The sequence below is a fragment of the Cucumis sativus genome, chromosome 2 (assembly GCF_000004075.3).
Source record: "Cucumis sativus cultivar 9930 chromosome 2, Cucumber_9930_V3, whole genome shotgun sequence".
Lineage (NCBI taxonomy): Eukaryota > Viridiplantae > Streptophyta > Magnoliopsida > Cucurbitales > Cucurbitaceae > Cucumis > Cucumis sativus.
Genome location: NC_026656.2, coordinates 11,637,325 through 11,659,368, shown reverse-complemented (window position 1 = coordinate 11,659,368; position 22,044 = coordinate 11,637,325). Strand labels below are relative to the sequence as shown.

The window sequence follows — 22,044 nt, the reverse complement described above, 5'->3', positions numbered from 1 at the left end:
ATCAAAACTATGTTTGGTTTCTCATTTTAATTTTGTTGCTTAAAGTTGTTGTACCTTGAATGGTAGAGAGAGAGAAAAGTTATACCCTATTTTTTGAGTTTATAGCTTCATTGTTACAAAGGAAAGAAACCTTAAATCACAGTTTCTAAAAATGAAAATGGTTAAGAAAAGGTTAAGATACTTCTTTCGTTCTCTCAAACATTTTAGCACTAGTTTGGTGAACCACCACATAGCAATGTAGAACTAAATGCTGATTATTACTCGTCAAAATGAACATACTTCAACTGATATATTTTTACATAATTAATATCAAAAGTTAGATGTTCGATTTATCACTTCACCTATTTAATTTAAATACATTTCAAAAAATAAGATAAATACTTCTAAAAATATCTTATTCAATATTTATAGGTGTGAAAAGAATATCATTCCTCTAAATGGTGTATTATGTATGTGTTTTTTTATTAATGTCATGTATATACTGATGTGTTAACTTTATTTTTTGTACTTAATTATTTTAAAACGTTTCACATGTTATGAATTGTATATAGCTAAGATTTTTTTTTTTTTAAATAGAAAAATTAAAAATTATTGTTTTTTCTTCGTAAATATTTTGTCAAAAATGTTGGACAAATTTTCATAAATAAACGTAGAAATAATAGTGTAATTTATATATTGGAAAATTGGTAATAGAGGTGAATAAAAGGCAGCTATCTTCAGCACAACACTCTCTACTTCGTTCTTCCCGTCTCTTCTCCACTTTCTCTCCAGATCTCTTCTTTGAATCCTCTCCTTTCACATGGCCGCCTGCTTTGCTCCATCGCTCTCCGTATCTGGTATATCTAATCTTTCCTCTCTTCGCGTACTACTTTCAGGTTTTCATTTCCATATGCATATTCATTTGATTCTGCGTTTCTTTCCACTGATCAGCTTTGGAAGTAATTATCGCTTGTTGTTAGGCTTCTTTGATAATCTATGGAAACGGATGGGTTTAAATGGACAAGAGTTTTGTATTCAATTCTCTGTGGAAGTTTATTATGTATACCCCCACGATGATGAATTTTGGATTTTTAATTAATGTTGATTTCAATGTAGATATTCCTATTGTAGAATTTTTTTTTTTTTAATTTTTGATGATAGATTGTTGGAGTTTTTTTTTTTTCTCTTTGCCCCTCGTTTTTAACGAAATATTTTCTTGGAAACTACTCTAGAAAATTGAATTTTTGGATGAAAAATGAGTTTCTTGGTGAAAATTGAAGGTGGTAATCTTGATTGCTTTTTGGAACTTGAGTCGTTTAAATTTTTAGTTCTATTTCTTTTTTGTAGCTTATTTTTTTTCAACAAGGTAATTCAATTTTCCTTTCTCAATCATTTCTTATGTGTCTAGGGGGATTGATCAAGCCCTCGGATCTCTCTTCAAAGTCCATTTCCTTTGGGCAAACATCAAAACTCGCCATCCGGAGGAAGTGTTCGAAAACCAACCACAAGTTATCAGTCCGTGCTGATTACGAGTACGTGATGTAGTTCTTTGAAGAAAGCTTATTAAATTTAATTTTTTAATGGTTGAAGTATTGTGTTCTTAGTAAAGTTACGTAGGCTGTATTTTTGGCATGAATGATAACTGGGGTGGATATAGTGATCAATTATTTCGTGTTGGGCTTCTAAAGTTTCATGAATCTGCAATAATTTCAGACAGCTGGCTTTTTGAGCGATTTTAGTTTCTAAAAATTCAAGTTAGTGGAAGGATGGATCGTATTTCTCAGTTGCAATACAATCGAACATTCTTATGAGGAAAGAAGCTGCTGGGTGAGAGTAGGGATGAGTAGGAAGGAGAACATGTAAAATAAGAAAAAATATCGTTTCTTTTTGTTCTTTTCTAGTAACACACACACACATATATAATGAGAATCAACCTTTCGCTGAGAATAAAATGAAAGAATACACAGACAACTAAAAAGAAAGCCAAGAGAAAATAAAGACCACTAGAGAAAGGGCTTCCACTTCTGTAAAATAACACACCTATCAAGTAATTAAAAAAGAACCTTCATAATTTGAGTCTAAAGAGGAACGTGATTCTGTACTACCATTCAGATTTTTGGAGATGATTCTGTACTGCAATTTGGCGGAGGAACTTCAGGGCACCCTTGGGATAATGCACCTGGTGCCGAAGCTAACCGAGTAGCTCTAGATGCATGTGTACAAGCTTGTAATGAGGGACGTGATCTTTGCTCGTGCGGGTAACGAAATTATCCATGAGGCCAGTAAATGGAATCATGAACTAGTTGCTGCTTGTGAAGTATGGAAGGAGATCAAATTTGAATTTGAGGCAATGGATATTTTGTAACTTGGTCCCTTTCCAAACCTCTGAACACTATTGTTCCTCCTACCATAAAGGTCCCATTGTGAAGCACACATCCTGACCAGCCACAAGAAATGACCATTTTTCCTTGAAGATGTGAAAATAAGGACCTGCTCAATCATCTCATTCAGGTCTTTATGGCAGACCAACTGAGACTTGAACATCTCAAAGAAATAACTTCACAATAGGGTGCAAAGTCGCATCTCTAAAGGAAATGGTCGAGGTCTTTCAGGCCTTCAAACAGAGGATACAACCTAATGAGGCAATAAAAAAATGCCTCTTTCTTGAGGGTCATCCCGGCATGTTAAACTACCATAAATAATTCCTTGCTGGAGAAAGAAATCGACATTTATTGGAATATCGATCTTTTAGAAGTTGAGAAAATAAAATCTAATGGGAGAAGAGTAAGCAACACAAGAAGGGACTACTAGAGGAGGCCTCTCATAAGAGTTAGGACTCCAAATACACAAATCTCTTCTCCCAATCCTAGAATTAACCTTTTGTATCAAAGAGAGGATAGCTGTCACATCCTTTGTTTTCTTGTTAGCAGTTCGGACAAAGGGTTACATAAATTAAATGGAAAAGAAACAGCTACCACACCTACCTAAGATTTCAGCCATTTTTTATTTATTTAGTTATTTTTTATTTTTGGGATATATGAAGAAACATTGTGTAGAGCCGTCTATCACCCACCTGTTGATCCTCCAGAAAATACATTTTCTTTCCCTCCTTTTCAAACCAAGGGACACGATGAGAGAATGAGAGGTGAGACAAATTTTTGTGTTTTCCTTTAATCTAACCTGATAGCCACTCGAAGGAGTGAGACAAATATTTATACACAAATAGTATTAAATTCCAAGATCTTTTTTATAGCTCTTAATATACGTATAGAGTGTGTATATATTGTAGGTTTTCAATTTTACAAATGAATTGTAGTAATTATGATTGTCTACTACACATAAAATGATAGTTCATTATATACATTTGTTTACTCCTGAAGTAGCTCTTCCATCTGGGTACTTGAAAGAAAGTATTGGATGTTTTTTGGATGCGTTTGCTACTAGTTCCTTACTGTTCAAACTTCCATATGGATAAAAAAACTTCATTGATGAGAATTCATTAAAACAATAACCCAACAAGGCATCCTCAAGACAGAAATTAATTGCAAGAAGCAAGGACTGTGTATATTGTGATAAAAGGAGAAATAAGAATAGATGTCAAATCCAAATATTTTAGGATCAAGTGGTGCCCATGGGTTAGTTTTGTATATATTGACTTTGACAACGCAAGGCCAAAACATTAAGAGGGTTGGATTGAGAATCATCAAAATGAAATGAGTTTTGTATTAAAAATTAGGTCCAAAACACACTTGATCTAAACATAAGTTTCAGATTACATTTTATTACAAACCCATCCCATCATGGGCCACCAAACACCCCCTAATTTCTTGATTTCACTTAACTTTGTAAATCTTCTTGTTTCTTTCCTACGGTTTTAGATTATTAGAAAGGCAAATTCAGCTTAGCCTTGTAGTGACCTGTTTGGAAAGTTATGTAACCTCTTCTAAGTTTTGAAAGCAACCGAATTCTATTTACTCCAGAGATTTATTCCCTGTGAGGAAATTGTTCCTTTATCTTCTTCCTAGGGGATAGTTGGACTAATTGTTACGGGTTTGTTTTTTCTGTTACAGTGATGGTGGTAGAAGTGGAAGTGGAGGTGGTGATTTTGTTGCCGGTTTTTTTCTTGGGGGTGCTGTATTTGGAACCTTATCTTATGTTTTTGCTCCCCAGGTGATTAAATGTTTTTGTCTAAACTTCTTTCTCCGGCATGTTATCATTATGATTCAGCTAGGGTGTATTTTAAATGTTCGCAGAAACATGTCTGTTTAGATGATTTCATGAAGTCAACAATTTCCTTTAAAGAGTCATTTTCAAGTTTATATGCAAAATCAGAAGGCTAATTATTTCTTTGCCCATCATATGTTTAGTTGTAGCATTTGGTTGCATAACTTTATATGAATTTCAGAAATGGCATGCGTCATGAGCTGCTGTTTGTTAGTTATAGGAAAATTACAACTCCTTGATGCGCTATACTCTGTTTTTTTCTTAATTGTTTTAAACTGAGTTCTATGGTTTCTCATAGGTTCAAATTTTATTTATAAGCTTTCTCGTTTCTTTTTGTATGGACATAATGCAGATAAGGAGATTTTTACTAAATGAAAATGAGCATGGTTTTAGGAGGGCTAAGCGCCCAGTATACTACGACGAAGGTCAAGATGGTCTTGAGGTAACTATAAATTATAAGTCCTCGAACTCTGATAGAGGTGTTTATTTAGTCTCTTAACTATCCAAGGGATTCAGTTGCATGTATACATCACTGAGTGGATATGAGTAGTATGGAGTGATATTTTATTTTGTTGAATGGATTGTTTGTTAAAGCGCGACCAATCATCCCATGTTTGTCAAATAGAAAAAGAAATGAAAATGATATCTGTAAAGAGAGTAAAAGTTGATGATTTGTTCTGAAATGCAGGCAACGAGAGAGACATTGAATGCAAAAATAAAACAATTGGGTTCAGCGATTGATAATGTATCATCACGTTTGAAAGGTGGAAAAAAGAAACCACCTCTCCCAGTTGAAGAACCTGATCGGTGGGCTCAAGGTGTGTAAAAATTCAATTTCAGCATTGTTCCACAAAGCTTTGTTTTAAAATTCCACCTTCTTAAAGACCATATATGTTGAATTCATGTCACAATATGCCACAACTCTTAATTGCAACTTCTTTTCTGGATTCATCAAGGTTCAAATCGCTTGTTACTTACAGATAAATTAGAATTTGTTATATATATTTGAATTCAATTTTTTTTTTTGGAAATTAGTAGTGCATTCAGAAGTTTAAATAATTGAAAAAAATGGTATAAAGATTTCAAAGAAGACGATCATGATTTTTCAAGTAGGGTCAAATTACAAGTTTGCTTCTTATTGTCGGGATTAATGACAAATAACAGGTGTGAATTGAGAAATTTTGGTTCGATCACAATTTTGATTTCATTTTCTAAATTAATGACAAACTTGGGATTAATTAAAAGTTACATTTGCCCTAAATTGAAATGGATGATATAAATTGGCAAATCTTGATGTATTGATTTTGTCAAATTAAATATTAAGATTTCAGCTGAAGTTTAATTGAGTTTGGGGCACTTTTAAAAATAGAATAATAAATTGATATTTATAAGCTATAGCAAAATTTTGGATTTTATCTCCGATAGTGTAACATATCAATGAATATTGCTGATAGAATTTGCTATAGGTGATAAATATTTTGTAAAATCTACAATTTTTAAAAATTTTCCTTTTAATTTAATCTACACATAAATGTGTAAATAACAAATTTGAGGGTAGTGATATGCAAAATGACAATAATTAAAAATAATAAGAATTATGGGAAAACCACCGTCGACTATTGATATACGATAATCCATTTATTTTAGATTGTATTCAACATTCAAATTTTGCTAGCAAATAATCCATTTATTGTAGATGGTATTCAACATAATAATCCATTTATTGTAGATTGTATTCAACATTCAAATTTGCTATTTTGTTGCTAGAAATTTAACATTCAAATTTGCTATTTTGTTACTAGAGAATATTGTACTAATTTTTTTTAAAATAATGTCAAATATATACACAAACACAATTACAAGATTTTTGAAATATTTAGATTATTTCCTAAAATAATGTCAATTACGATTATCGACCTATTTTTGTTTATTTAAAAAAAATTATATTCTTGGGCCAATTGTATAGATTTTAAATACAAACTATATATTTAAATCTATACACATATTATGTTAATTATTTTGAGACGTTCTGTTTTTTGTTTAACGTTAATATTTAGGTTATTTGCATTTTCTTACATTCAATGTTCTGCTTTTTGTTTAACGGTTTTCATCGATTAATTTCGATATTTGTTGAAGACTATAGTAGGATCATAACAATTTCTTATAATTGAAAATTCGGTCTTTTTTTTCAAATTTTCTTTTTTTATATGTTGTTTTGTCCCAAAGTCATTCAATTATAGTGTATTTTATATATACAAGAGCTAGGTAAGTATAACTATTTTGTGAGTTACGCTATCGTAGTTTATTAGTATTAAATTTAACCGTCTTTAGTTTGTAATAAATATTTTTATATGTTTTGATAATCGGAATTTGAGACTTATGTTCTCATTTAGGAACAAGATTCATTTTGTGTTATATGTAATCATAGTTAACCATTTTGTGTTATATGTAATCATAGTTAACCATTTTGTGTTATACGTAATCACAGTTATCATTTTGTGTTATATGTAATCATAGTTACCTTACAGTATATCTTCGCTATGAAAATTGTTGTCTTCAAGTATGGTATATTTTACAAACATTGTATTTGTTTATATATAGTAACACTTTCAAAATGGCTTACAATTTAAATATATTACAATACATTATCATTATTTAAAATACTTTGAAAGATGGTAGTGAATACTTAAGCACACTCACAATTCACCCTATGTATATATGATATCTACCATTTTCTAACAAGCAATTTTTTCAGAAATCTAGATTTTTTTCTACACACACAATTTTTGTTATATACTCTTCTTACCAGTTGCTTAAATAACCAAGCCAAAATTTGAAAATTAGAAAACAACTTTTAAATTTTTGCTTTTGTGTTTTGGAATTTTGCTAAGAATTCAACAATTATACTAGAAATACACAAAACATTATAACAAATGAGGAGAAAATATACTTAATTTTAAAATTAAAAAACAAACGATTAACGAATGGTGACTTACTTTAAATGTGTTCCTAAAATTAAGAAGAAAGATAAAAATTTGCTATAATAAATAATAATACTATTTCGTACTCTCCAAAATAAGCTGTCTTTTTTAATTGCCGCATGCTAGAATACCTCTTGGTACCTCTAGTTATAGAATAATGCATATATTCAAAGTACATTTTATTTGAATGGCTTCAAGATGAGACAAAATATCACAAATTTCACAAATACAGTTTATTTTGTAAACAACGTTCAAATTTGGTGAATCCTAACTAAATCTACTAACTTGTTGCTGGACAAGATTGAAGCAACCACAAATAATAATGCCAAATATATCTACAAGATTTTCGGGCTGGTTATATTTTAAACAATTTATTAACAATTATATCGGTAATTATTATTAAATAATACATAATATATATTTTTAATAACAATTTGAAATTATATTTTAGATTAGATTCCTTAATTTTAGCGCATATTGCGTTCACTCATATTTTTTTTATTGCTTTTTACTTTTAAAAAATATATTTTGGTGGCAATGCAAATTATGTTTTGATGAAGAAGTAACCCGACAAGAAGCAAATCCTTTGGTTTGCGCCAAATGTATGAAGACTTTGAAAAATATGAAGGTTTTGAAGAGGACGAAGTTTTAACCTCCAATCTTTTCTGCAATTGATGGAAGACTTTGAAGAAAACAGAGGGTTTCAAGAAATTTTTTCGGTAGAACCTACAGAAGCCAAAGATAGGAAAGTTGCAATCTTTTCGCCTTTGAAGAGCTTCAAGGATTTCAAGATGTGAAGAGATTGAAAACGTTTGAATGCATGCACAATTTGAAGAAGATGTGAAACTACAATAGAGATTATGTGGAACTTTGACGGTGATAGGTGTTGTAAGACCTATGCTTAATAATTCAAGAGTTAAGAAGTAAAAATTTGACTAAGTGTCCTAAAATAGGCATTTTGGGTGGTTTATGCGAGAAGAGGTGGGTTACTTCGTGAGAAAAGCTATGTGAGAAGACTTTTGAATGGTTAGGCGATAAGAAATTGATGTCTAAGGTAGTTTGCGAGGAGGACTCTTGAAGGGTAAGTGTAACTATGTGATAAGGATCTTTAGGTGTTTTGAAAGCTAAACGAGAAGAAAGGTTGACGAGAAGATGCCAAATCTGATTTGAAAAGAGGTTAATGTGTAAAATTAAGGACTAAACATGTTTACAGTAAACATTAAGCTCACACGTGCACCATTAAAATGAAGAGGTGGTAAATAGACAAGAGTTTGGTAATGACTAAGCTTGTTTAAGGAGTAGTATAAATAGGAGTCCTCAGTCATTTGTTAAAATTTGAAGAGAAAAATTTACGTATTGAAGTGCTGCCAAAGTGCCTAAGCGAGAAGAGGAGAGAGGAGCATTTCAGGTTTAAGATCAAGTGTTGTAAGTATTTTCACTAAATGTTTTATTCTCTTATGGAGCATTTCAAATCTATATACTCTCGAATGCTGATGATCTCAGCAGTCTAAACACGAAGTTACATGACTTTAGTGTAGAGAGTGATTCGGGATCCTCGACGAAAGGAATGTTTGGTAACTAATTTGTGTTATGCAAAATGGTGCATTTATGATAAATGATATATTTCCATCTCATGTTGATAAAATGATATTTGTGAAAAAGTATTGTGAAAAGGATTTCATAAAAATCTCACTGAGTAGACTTATGTTTTCAAAATCTCATCTTCCAAGAATCAAGCGTTAAGGTCAAGTAAAGAAGAAGGGAAAGACTTGTTGGGTGAGAAGGCTGTCACGCGTTTAATTTAAGTTTAAAGTGTTGTATAGTACTTTTGGTTAACGGTGGTATTTTGTATTAACGTTGAACACCTTGTTAAGTTAATAAAGTTTATGTTTGGTTTATTTCTATGTGAAGTTACTTATGTCTCCTAAAAGTTGTTTGTTATGCATAAGTTCAAGACATTAGGCAATTAGGCAGAGCTTAAGGACCTTAAGAATGAGTGTCTTTGGCATTTTTCGCGTCAATGATGCTCAAGTTGCACCGTGTACTCTCGCACGACAAGCAAGGTTGTGTACGGTGAAGGGTGTGACAAATGTTATTTTTTGGATTTTGTAAGGAAATTAGAATTTTCATAGGTTTTAATTGTGTGTGGGGAGTTTCATTTAATTATAGGGTATTTGTTGATTATTGAATAATTGTATTTAGGATTAAAAAATTTCACTTAAGTAGGGACATTTAAGACATTGTTTCAGCAATGTTTTTTTTTTTTCTTCAGATTTTTCTGTTTTGCTTTTTTTTTATTAATTTAAATAAAAATTTTCCATCTATTCAAAGTAAACCTCTTATTTTGCTATTTTTTTGTTCGCCCTTTAATCTAAATGTAAAATAATGGTCAAGTCTCATATAGTTGGGCTCAAGAGCCAGCTCCATGAACCAATCGAGTTCAAACCTACAAAATCCATGAGAATTCTATAAATAGAGGAGTTCTCTTCATTTGTAGGGGTAAAAAATAATTCATACTTTAGTTAGATCAAGAGAGAATTCTTCGAGCTCTCCCAATAATTAGAAGACTTCCTAATTTGTGAAGTTGATCAATTTTGAAAACTAACAAAGTTCTTTGAACTTTCAAACATTCTTCGACTTTGACTTCATGAACATCCTGCCAAGTTCTAGAGATCGAACCACATTGCAACAAAATTAACATCAACACAAGTCTAACTCCACAAAACACACACACACATATTTGAAATTTTGTGCGAAAAATTAACATGTCGAGTAGGATATCTTTACCTCTCATCTCTCTTGTCATTCTAATCAACAGATGACACCAAAGAAAGTCACATCCAAAGCTATCGTTGCTTACACTAGACCGCCACCTAGAGTCACCAAAGAGGTTATAAGAACAAGAACAAGACTTGGTCCTTACGAAGAAAAGCGGGGAACAACTAATAGAATCTCCTAAAGACAAGATCATCATATATAAGAAAATATTTTTTTCGACAACTCTGCTTTTGCTTCTGATGGATTAGAGAAATAATTACATCTTGAAGTAGTGTCTGTCTTGATGACAAATGTAACAGCTGAGGCAACCATAGCAAAAATGAAGAGAAAAATAAATCTCCTAATGAAATTGTCAAGAAGCAAGATCATGAAATCGTTGCCTCGAGAGATTAAATCCAGGGTCGAGAAACTGTTGAGTCAAGTCAAACCTCTGTTGTCAAAGAAAACGATAAAAGAAAACTATGTTACAGAAAGCCAACTGTAACACATCACCTTTATCCCTTCCTTGTTGATCTAGTAATTATAGGATATGATCATAAGCTCCATAAGGGCTTAGTATAGAGGATCGGTACTGAGATATCTTATGTATATATTCCAAGTTGTATACTAAGAAGATCAACAACTGAAGAATGCTTGTCGGATACCAACTACCAAAGTTCCAACAGTTTGATGGAAGAGACAATTCGAAGCTAATACATTGCTCATTTTATTAAAACTCGTGAAAAATGCAGAAAGTTGAGAAGACCCAATTGGTCAGACAATCATTCCTTCAAAGTTGAAAGAGAACATTTCGAGTAGTATACGGATTTGGAGCTTGATGTGATTGACAGTTGGAAATTACAATGAGAAAGAGAGTTCCTGAATCACTTCTACAACACCATGCGTACCGTAAGTATAATGGAGTTGACAAATAAAACGTAACGAAAGAGAGAACGAATCATTGACTACATCAACTGATAGAGAGCTATGAATCTTAACTACAAGGATCGAGTCACTAAGTTGTTTGTAATAGAGATATCTCAAGGTATGCATTGAAAACTTTTCTTTATTTTACAGGTAATAAAGTCCTATACGGAAGACTTTAATCATGATAGATTTGAAATGAATTTCGTTGTTGGATCTTTAAAAAATTTCAAAGATTTGAATAGAATATTGAATGATTTTGATCGGAAAAACGTGTAATTCCAATTTTGCCTATATATCTTTTTATAAATGTCTTTATAAACTTCCTCCTCAAATATCTCTCATTTATACCAAACTTTCTTCCTTTTCCTTAAAATCCCCCATTAATTTCTCGATTTTGGTTTTTCATTTTTTCCTTGATTTTACTATATAATATATTTTTTTATAATTACATGTAAGTAGCATTTGCACTCTGAAATAAATTTTAATTCTTAAAACAAGTTTAGTACAATATAATAAGGGTATAAGAGTAAATTGACATACTTTCTTTTGCTTTATCGTTGTTTGGATCTTTAGAAATACTAATTTAATTGATTTCAAATTATTTTTGTTCCAAATGCAGATAGGAGTTTAAAATCATTTCACACTATTAAAATCATGGGATTTGAAATCATTTCTATTTAAATTCTAACGCCAAATGGAGCATAACGACTTTTTGGTCCTTGAAGTAAAAAAATGAAAAGAAATGAAGTTAAGGATGTCGAAAAAATTGTGAAAAGTGTCGTAAAAGAATTTATGGTTGAAGTCTTCTTCAAGAAAGGAAAAAGAAGCAAGTGCATAAACATGTTGGAGGCGACATAACGACAAATGTCACCTACTTGAAGGAGAGATCGGAAAAAATCTACTAGTTTTCCAATTTAACTATTTCAAACATATTGAGCAGCTACTAGAAAAATAATTAGATTTTTTTCCAATTTAACTATTTCAAATATATTGGAACACCTACTAGAAAAATAATTTATTCAATCGTTAAAGTTCAAATGGCTAGAACAAGTAGGAAAATAGACGATACCAACTACTGCAAGTATCATCGAGTTGTTAATCACTCGATGAAAAACATGCTTTGTGCTGAAGGAGCTAAAGTTGACTCATGAGAAAAAGGTTGAACTAGATTTGAAGGAAGTAGCTTAGACAAATGCCGTTGCAATGACGGTAACCCTAAATGTTTTGAAGTCAACTACGATTTATGATCAAAGGAAAACTTGATCGAATTTGGGACCTTTGAGCTGATTGTCGTTCGATTCCAACAAGAGGTCACAGCAAAGGACTCCAAAGAAAAGTAAGATTTGATAATAAAAGATAACAAAGGGTGGATAATTGTAAACCGTAAAAAGAGAAGACAACTAAAAGTCTTGCTCCTACGAAATGATAGAAGATGGAAAAAAAAACTCAAAAAAAGAAAGAGAAGAAGAAGGCATGGAAATTAGAGCTCGTTGAGGAGGAAGGTGAACTGAGGCGACATGTGACATTATTAAAATAAAATTTAAAAAGTTTTTTAAGATTTTCAACTATTTTCAATTTCTTAATAAAAAATCAGAATCTTTACAGAGCAAGAAAGAATTTATATGAAAAAACTGATGAGACACACCAGAAAGAAGTTCACTATGCTATGTTTTTCAACAGCTGCATAGAATTCTTAATCTCAATTGCAATTTTTAACAATTTTTTTTTTTGTTTTTCTAAATAACATCATACTGACACCATAATAATTAAAATACTATAAAAGTACAAGCAATAATTGAACTTACGTTCATACAAAATAATAGAATACTTAAGTAATAATTGGTGTATATTTTATTTTATGTATATAAACACCCTTTGTTCATATTGGTTTTAACTGTTTTTTTTTTTAAAATAAAGTCAAACCAATAACTTTTAGAAAATTGTAAAAATTAAAATATTTGTTAAAAATATAACTTCATAGAAAAATAAAATATAATAAAATTAGTTTGTAAATTATTTCTATCTTTATGTTATTTTGGATTTGTGGTTGGCGCTACATATCTTAAAGACAATTTAAAACTAAATTCATAAAATACTCTTTTTATAATATGTAAAGACCTTTACTTTCTTTAATTTTTTTATATGCTTTAATAAATTAAAATAAAAAATATTTAAAATTGTAACTATTATAATTATATTATAATTATATTATAATTATTTAATCATAGGTTTCAATATTGGAATCAGTTTAGGTGTGGAGGGAATTTTTAAATTCTTTTTCTCATATTTTTAAACATGAACTAATTAAACATATTTTCATATTCTAAGACCCTACAACTTTTCTCTAAGTGACGTTACATTAGATATTTAATTATTATTTTTCTTATTATTTAATAACTTGTTAAACGACAAAATTATTCCCGAATGACAAAACTATTTGAAAGTATTTATAAAATAGAGTAAAATTTCATGTTCTATTAGTGAACGTGATAGAAACTAATAAACATTGTTAGACTTCTATCAATGTCTATCAATATTACTTTATAGACATTGATAAAATTATATCAATATTCATTAGTGATAAATATTGAATTTTGTTGTATTTTGGTTTATTTTTATTTGTATGAAAATGTCTGAAAAATTGTTAAACATGAAAAAGTTAATAAAATATTTACACTTCGTGACAAAATCAAGTGTAATGAGTTTTTGTATTTTAGTAGTTTTTTTTTTATATATATATAAATAAAACTCATATTTCAAATCACTTTTGTAAAGTATGTAATCGACAAGAAAACTCTGAGTCAGAGTAATGTTTATAATTAAGCTTTTGGCAGGACTAAGCATAATAGACAAAAAAATCGAACGGACCTACCAAAATTGACCAAATCAAAGGTAGTTAGTTGAAGATAAGGAGGAGTTCGTTGAGTGTCAGCTTAGAAAAAATTTAAACTGACAATATTTGATTGACGTCAACTTATCAATGACTGATTTGTATTCCTTCATGATCAAAGTCCATTTGAATATTCACTAAATCGATCATAATCAATTCGGTGATAGTTTGATCGAAAAATTGATTCGGACGTAGCAATGCTCTAGTGGGACAAGAGAGACCATTTTTTTAAAAAAAAAGTGAATTTGTCATAGAAAATACAAAGGAGGCAAATAACTTCTCTTAATTTAATGTAGAAATGGGCTATTTTGGATCTTAGACGAGACAAATTAAATACAAAGCTAAACTTTAATTACTCTCTCATACTTTATATCTTTGTTTCTTTTCAAACCTACCCAATATTTATATTCACGTCATTAGTTTTTAATTAATTTTTAAATAATATAATATAAGAATGAAAAAGACAAAAAGTATTGATTAAGAGCATGGTAAAATGACCTCACAACCATGAAAGTGATAGAATCTTGCAAGAAAAAGCTTGTTATTCATGAACAACTTAAATTATAGCCAATGTAGTTTTGTAAGTTGAAAAACTTAGGGGCTGTTTCGGGAAATGGTTGATTTATGAAACGTTAGTGTTATGATAGTATGTGTGTTTGGGAAAAGAATTATGATAGGTGGTGTTATGATAATATGTGTTTAAGAGAAGAATTATGTAGTAGTGTTATGATTGCATGCGTTCACAAATTTTATAAATTTATTCTATTAAATAGTCTTACTTTTCATTCCATAAATTTCTTATTAAATCGTTTCGATACGTTTCACCTTTGTTTTTTTTTTTTTTTTGGCGTACACATGTATCTCGTAAACATGTAAACACACTTATATACGATTCTTTCGACCTAGCATCAACTTAGGTTATTGTGCACCATACTTATTGATCGCCATTGATTGAACCAATAATTTTTTAGTTAGATATTGAAACTATGCCTGTCTTTGTTACCTTTAGCCCATCCCAAGAGGATTTTTGTTAACGGTTACAAAGATGAAAGAGAAAATCATGACAATTATTCTAAAATATTCATAAGAAAATTATTGTAATATATTGATTGAGAAATAATTAAGACAAAGTCCACATACATATAATTTCCTAATTCTTATAGTAAAAGTAGGAGCATTGAAACATAGGAAAAAATTCGTATATAAAACAATATAATTTTCCCTCCAGCTGATGTACGACTAAGAAGGATTTTTCTGGCAGTTCTGGCAGGTGTTGAATACGGTAATTTTAGTTCAAGTTTGTATATTTTTTTAGTGTAGCCGTTTAAATTGAAAGTTGGTTCAAATTTGAATTTTTCGTCCAATATCTTTTTTTATAATTTGTCTATTAATATATTGTTTCTGTGGTTAATTTGTTGATTATTAATCAACCACATATTTTAATTACTCTGTTTCCAGAGCCAAAATCACAATTATGTACTTTTTATATAATTTTGAGATTTAATTAGTTTGTTTCGAGAGCCAAAATGATAATTATACACTTTTTATATAATTTTGAGATTCAAGTTGATACTTACATACTTAAGGCCTTAAGAGGCAAACTGATGTTATTCACTTTTTTTTTTGTAGATGGATGAAATGGTTCCTTCGCACGTAAAAAGTTCAAAGATGAATCTCAATTCCATGATGCTATATAATTTTCAACGCTTGATAAATTTTCTATTTTGTAAACATTGTATAGTACGTTGCTAATTACATTTGATGTGTTTTTTTTTATTATTATTGGATGATTTTTTGTTATTTGAATTCTTATTTGCTAACAATGTATACATTGTATATTATATGTTGATTTTGGCAATTGAATATTGATATTTAAAAAAGTTTATTATAGATAAAATATGTGAAAATACTACGTTATTATAGCTTTTATTTAAAGGTGTGACTAAATGTTTATATTTGTTAAAAAAAATGCGATTATAAACAATCAAACAACTTTTTAAACTTGCTTTAAAACGTTTTTCATAGCTTTAAAAAGATGCTATCATAAATGATATAAATAGAAAAATACACTAATAAAAAGTTGGTTTTTATAACCTCTCCAACACTCTATCAAAATGCATACTTTTTATAGCTTTTGTAAAACGCTATTAAAAATTCAGATTTTTAATAGCGTGGGCTGTCCCAACTTTTGGTAAAACGATATAAAATGTCTATATTTTTGTTAAAGTGTCACTTAGACTCTTTTTGTTTTTATATTTTGTGCTTGGATATGAGTCATTTGGAATACACACTTAGGCATTTTAGATTTTTTTTAGACTTAAGACACTTTTAGGGTAATTTCTAGTTTGAAAGTCACACTTCGTCATTTCTAACCTGTGTTGATAGTTAAAGTGTCAACATTGATCATTTTTAGAGATTTTATATTTGGTTTTGACTTAGAAACATACACTTAGACTCATTTTAGAGATTTTGTGTATGGGTATCTTTTAGGTTGTTTTGAGAGTTAAAGTGAAACATTGACATTTTCTGGGCATTTTGTCGGTTGGTTTGACACTTAAGCTAATATGTTGTAATTTGCTACAAGGTTGACCTTTTGTCCATTCTATTTGAAGATGAATAGGAATTAGATTAAACTAAAAAAATAGATTTTCAAAATCATATTGATTGAGTTGCTCAATTTATGGAAGTGGCCAAGTGTCATGTAAATGATGTGGGAAAAACTAGGCGTCCATGTAAGTATTGTCAAAATTCAATGACACAAACATTAGACGGAGTAGAGTGTCATTTGTTTACGTATGAAATATCTTCTTCATATAATAAATGGATTCTTCATGGAGAAGCAACAAACTTAGCTCGATTTGAACGGTGTGCTACTTCTTTGGAAGGTGGTTGAAAATATTTTCATTTAATTTTTTTTATTGCAATGTTTGATATATTTTGTATAGTCAGAAAATTCATTATATATTTTAAAATTAATATAAAAGCATACAATATTAATAATAAATGTGAAAAAATTATAATCATGTTTGCCATGTTTCTTTTTGTTGCTAAAAATATGTTGGTAGTTAGAAAAGCTCTGACAATATTTTATGCGTGGACAAAAAAGAAACAACTATTATTTGTCCACGAATCATTTGGGGCTAACAATCAAATTTCTAACTAAAAAAAGTATTTGACACATTGCAAATATATACTTTTGCCAATGAATTTAGTGAAGGGAGAAATTTTCTTTTTGCCGACAAACATCCTTTTGTTGGCAGAGAAATAGTTTTTGAGAAACAAACGTGGTCAAAAAGTCTATTTTTGTTGACGTGATGATGATTGTGGATAAAAAGACCTTTCTACCAACGTTTTTTTTTTTTGTTGTAGTTTTGAATGAGACTTTGATGTCATTTATAGGGATGATGGGTTCGGTGAAGGCTTGTTTTTAGTTGTAGTTTTAAATGAGACTTTGATATCATTTATTGGTATTAATGTTGAGAGAGAGATGGAAGGCGGTAATGTTGCACTTGATCTTACAATTGTTTGGCCTTGGGCTCAAATGTTAATACCATATTGGATCCAAATATTTTATTTGCTAGCTTATGTATTCAATTTCACAATTTGGAACAGGTTAGCTTTATCATATGAGTCTCAAATTTAATCACTTGATGAAAGAGTATGCAGTTTTTGTCCAAAATTTCTCGTTCAACTATTACTTTTCTAATTAGTTATCTACTTTTCAAAATGAAAATTTAAAAATGATCAATCCTAATTATAATTATTTTAAATAACAACAAACATCATCAAATGAAACCAACTTTTCAAATTATTACGCTTACAAAAAAAAAAAGACTAAGCTGTAACAAATAATTTGAACTTTCCTCCTTGTTTAAAAAATACATCTATACTACCAAAAGTTGCAATGTTACCTCCAAACTTCCATAAATGTTTCAAAACTAGTTTCAAGATTTAAAACTACGTAACAATAATCCAACGCGATGTGGTAATTTAAATTTTCTTTTTCATGTTACCTATTACATTATCTCATATATATCTCAATCTTTATCTAAATTATAAGAAAGTTCTACTTTAAAACATTTATAAAGAACCAACTTTAGAGGCAAATGTAGTGAGGAAGCGACGAGAAATTCCCAAATACGAAGGCGAAGGTTTTCATAAGTTGTTTTTATTTGAAAATTAGGCATTGGTTTTGTTGGAGAGAATCAGAGAAGCGATAAGAAATTCACAAATACCAAAGCAAATGTGTCAAAAAGTTGTGTTCAGAGGTCTCAAGTTGAAAGGCAAAAGGAAAACAGCCAAAAACAGTTCCGTACAATAAAGGGAAAAGAAATAGAAACCACGAAGTTCAAAACTTTTGTTGATTTGATATCTTGATTTACATATCAATTTTTGTATGAGCTGTTCTATTTTGGCTTATTATATCTTTTATCTTTCTTTTCAGATCCATTCCATGTGTGTTTTATTCTAAAACAAATTCTTTGTTTTGCGTAAACATTTTGATATTTATTTGATTCCGTACCCAACCATTTTATGGATTTCTTTTATTGGAAAATCAAAAACTTGTGGATTTCTATTTTATTCTTTTTCCTTTTAACTATTAAAAAAAAAAAAAGAATCACAAATATGATGTCTAAAGTAAACAATATCAAGATTATTGTTATCTTTAAGTGGCATTAGAGTAGTCATAGTGATTTGTGATTGTGTTGTACCAACAAGACACCTCCCAATGTTAAAATTTTGAAAATATTATTTAGTTGTTGGAAATGTTTCTTTAATGAATCTTAATGTATAATGGATTCATAATTGGTTTGATGATGTCATGATATCTTACCTATGGAACAAGAAGAAACTTGACTTGAACTCTCTACTCTCTAGTCATAAAAGAATTATTGATGAATTTTCTTTTTAATTTTTCTTGTATGCAAGTAACTTGATTTTAGAGAGATTCAAACTTGACATAGAATCAGGATGGAATAAATGAGATAGAGTTAGGTCATTTTCCACCCATACAAATACCTTAATAGTTAAGATAAAATATTTTAAATGAAAATTAAATGGGTAGGAATATGGGCCATTTTTATTTTATTTGGAATGAGTTGGACCAAAAAGGTGTGCCAATAATCAATAATGTACGGACGTAAGGCATAGTCAAAGCCAAAATAAGTGCAATAGTAGTTGAGAAGTTTAATATTGAATTTTTTTTGCTTTCTTACTAAATATTCAAGTGCCCTTATGGCAAAGTTAAGGCCAAAAGATTTGATTCAAATACTAACGTGGCATTTTGAGAAATTCGAGGTGGAAGTCTACTCCTCCTTTGGTTTTAGAAGATGAGCCAACCCTAAAACCTATCAATATTATATTTTATTCATTCATTACACTAACATTCAAACCTTAACGACAATTGCACATGTAGTATTTAGATTTAAAGTATTAGCATATATAGTTGTTGAACAAAAACTTTTGGTCTATTAAATCGTGTCATGTCATCACAGCAAAATAGTGATATCATAATTTAATTGAGTCCAAGTCCAAGCTCAAGCCCGAACCCAAATGGGCCCGAACCCAAGCCCATCAAGAAAAAGTGATCTAAGCTCAAGGCCAACAAGCAAATGGACCTAAGCCCACCTAAAGCACATGGAAATTCTCTATAAATAGAAACTTTTCTATTCATTTTGGGGATCTTCAATTGAAGGTCTGAAGCACTGAAAAATTGAAGATTCAAACTTATATAAATCTTTTAAGACGTGCAAATTCGTATCAATTTTGAGATCATCATCTTCTGAAAGATTGAAGACTTGGAAGAACAAACTTTCATCATCTTCTGAAAGATTGAAGACTTGGAAGAACAAACTTTCCTTGAATTTCAGAAGACTAAGTCTCAAATAGATTCGCAACTACAACATCCTGAAGACCGAAGATCAAGAAATTCTAGAGACTGTATTCACAATATTCATCAATATACAAAGTTCAATTCCATGAAATACTTTCTTTGAAATATCGTGTGAACAATTTGACACACCGAGTGGAACCATCTCTACCTTTCATCTGTTTCTTTTTTTTTTTTTTTTTGAATTACATCTAAAGAAATCATGATATCTCAAGACAAAAATTCCAAAGCTCTAAGTGATATCGGCAAACAACCAAATACTCGTAGCCACTCAAGAGAGACTCGATCATCTAAGGAAATGTCATCATTTGAGGCCGCAAAGAACATTTGGGAATAACTGTCCAGGACACCAAAAGGTGGAATTATATAATCAAAGAAAATCTTGTGATTGACTAATGAATTTCCTCCTCTCAACGCTCAAATGAGTAGATGCTTCATTCAAATATAATGTCAGTTATGGTGACTGGCGTGGATACAAGTGAAGACAGAATAACAAAGCTTGAAAAGAAGGTTAACATGCTCATAAAGGTAGTTGAAGAAAGTGACTACAAGATTAAATCTCTCAAGAAGCACATCGAGAGTCGTGACGCTGCTAAATCAAGTCATACACATGACATCAAAAATACTAACAAAGGAAAGACAATTATGTAGGAAAGTCAATGGCAAAATTCAACTTCAATTGCATCCATGTCTATTCAGCAAATGCAAGAGATGATTGCAAACTCCATCAAAACTCAATATGTGGACCTGCTCAAATTTTCTCTTTGTATTCCAAACTTCATTTTAATCAAACTTATGTCCAAATGCATAGTGATTAATTTCACATAAGTAAAAAACAAATCACTTGTATTTTTTTATTTCAACTTATCATTTTTTAGATTCGTCCACCATACAAGTGCACGAATCTCGAAAGGGGGCATTTGTTGAACAAGAAAAATTGACCAATTAAATTGCGCCACGTCATCACAACAAACCGGTGATATCATAATTTAATTGAGTTTGGGTAGTCAAGTTTTCTGATATCTAACCCAATTCAAGCCTTCGATGTAAAAATTAGGCCAAAGAAATAATGGGTCAAAGCCCACCGAGCAAATGAGCCCAAACCCAAGCCTAAATCCAACAGGAAAATGAGCCTAAACTCACCTAAAGCCCATGAAAATTCTCTATAAATATAGACATTTCCATTCATTTTGGGGATCTTTGGTGGAAGGAAGACTTGAAGCTCTAAAGTACGACGTGTAAGTTCGTATCAACCTTCTGAAAGATTGAAGGCTTGGAAGATTACACTACAATAATTACGGTCTTCCTCAACGCAGTGCAACGTCGCCGAAAACCCCAAACTACGTCGTGGAAGACTACCACGACGTCGTCAACCATGTCACGGAATACACATCGGAGATATTTTTCGCTATGCAGCTCGTTTCAACGTCGAGGAAAGTTTTCCCCGCGCACAGCCCATTACGTCGCAGAAGCATTTTGCGACGCAGACGTCGTAGAAGAATATTGCGACGCTGGCGTCGCTATATCGTTTTGGGACGTCCGCGTCTTGGAAGCCGTATTTATTGTAGTATTTATTGAATTTGATAAAGACCCCTTAGCGATTTGCGACATCATAAGCCGTATTTATTGAATTTGATATCAAATTTACTAAACCCTAAAAAAATATACAAATGCACTAAGCTATACATACATATACATTGCACATTACACATTAAATATACATATACATAAAATTATATTTACAAAAAAATATACTTACATATACACATAAATTCAAAAAAAAAAAAAAACGACATCAAGACGACAGTAGTGAGCGGTGACGGCGGCAGTGGGCAGTGCAACGGCGAGGGCGACAACGACGACGACTTTTCTCTCCTCTCTCGAACTTTCTCCCTTTCTTTCTCAAATGTGAGTTTGCGAATGAATTATGAGTTTGTGAATGAATTCGGAGTTGAAATAGGCAAGACTTTTCGCGACGCTGGAGGTAGGTACGTCGCGGATAATGTTCACTTTCCGCGACGCCTGTTCGGCCACGTCGCGGAATGTTGAATCGTTTCGTTGATGTTTCGACTTTCGACGATGTGGGAGGACACTGCGTCGTGGAAAATCGGACAATGAATTTATTACGTTTGACCTTCAGCAACGTGTGTCAGCGTTGCGTCGCGAAATGGTTCTCATTTGAATTTATCACGCGACTTTCACGACGTCTTTCAGACGTGCGTCGCGAAAAGTGCAAAAAATAAATTAAATGTCCAACTTTCCCCGACGTACATCAGATGTGTGTCGCGGAAAGTTTATAATTTGAAATTAGGGTTAGATTTTCTATGACGTCTCTCGGAGACACGTCGTGGAAAGTATAAAAACAAATTAAATATTCAGGTTTCCTCGACGTGGTG

The 22,044-nt window shown here is 30.9% G+C and overlaps 1 protein-coding gene across 1 annotated transcript; it reads left to right on the top strand.

The window, feature by feature from the left end:
- The first annotated feature begins 672 nt into the window (after positions 1 to 672).
- On the top strand, positions 673 to 5,213 carry LOC101208760. Its single transcript, XM_004145313.3, has 5 exons — positions 673 to 836; positions 1,388 to 1,511; positions 4,050 to 4,149; positions 4,556 to 4,645; positions 4,892 to 5,213. The coding sequence occupies exons 1-5, from the start codon at positions 800 to 802 to the stop codon at positions 5,027 to 5,029; spliced, it is 489 nt and encodes a 162-aa protein (XP_004145361.2). The 5' UTR covers positions 673 to 799; the 3' UTR covers positions 5,030 to 5,213.
- Positions 5,214 to 22,044: the final 16,831 nt, after the last annotated feature.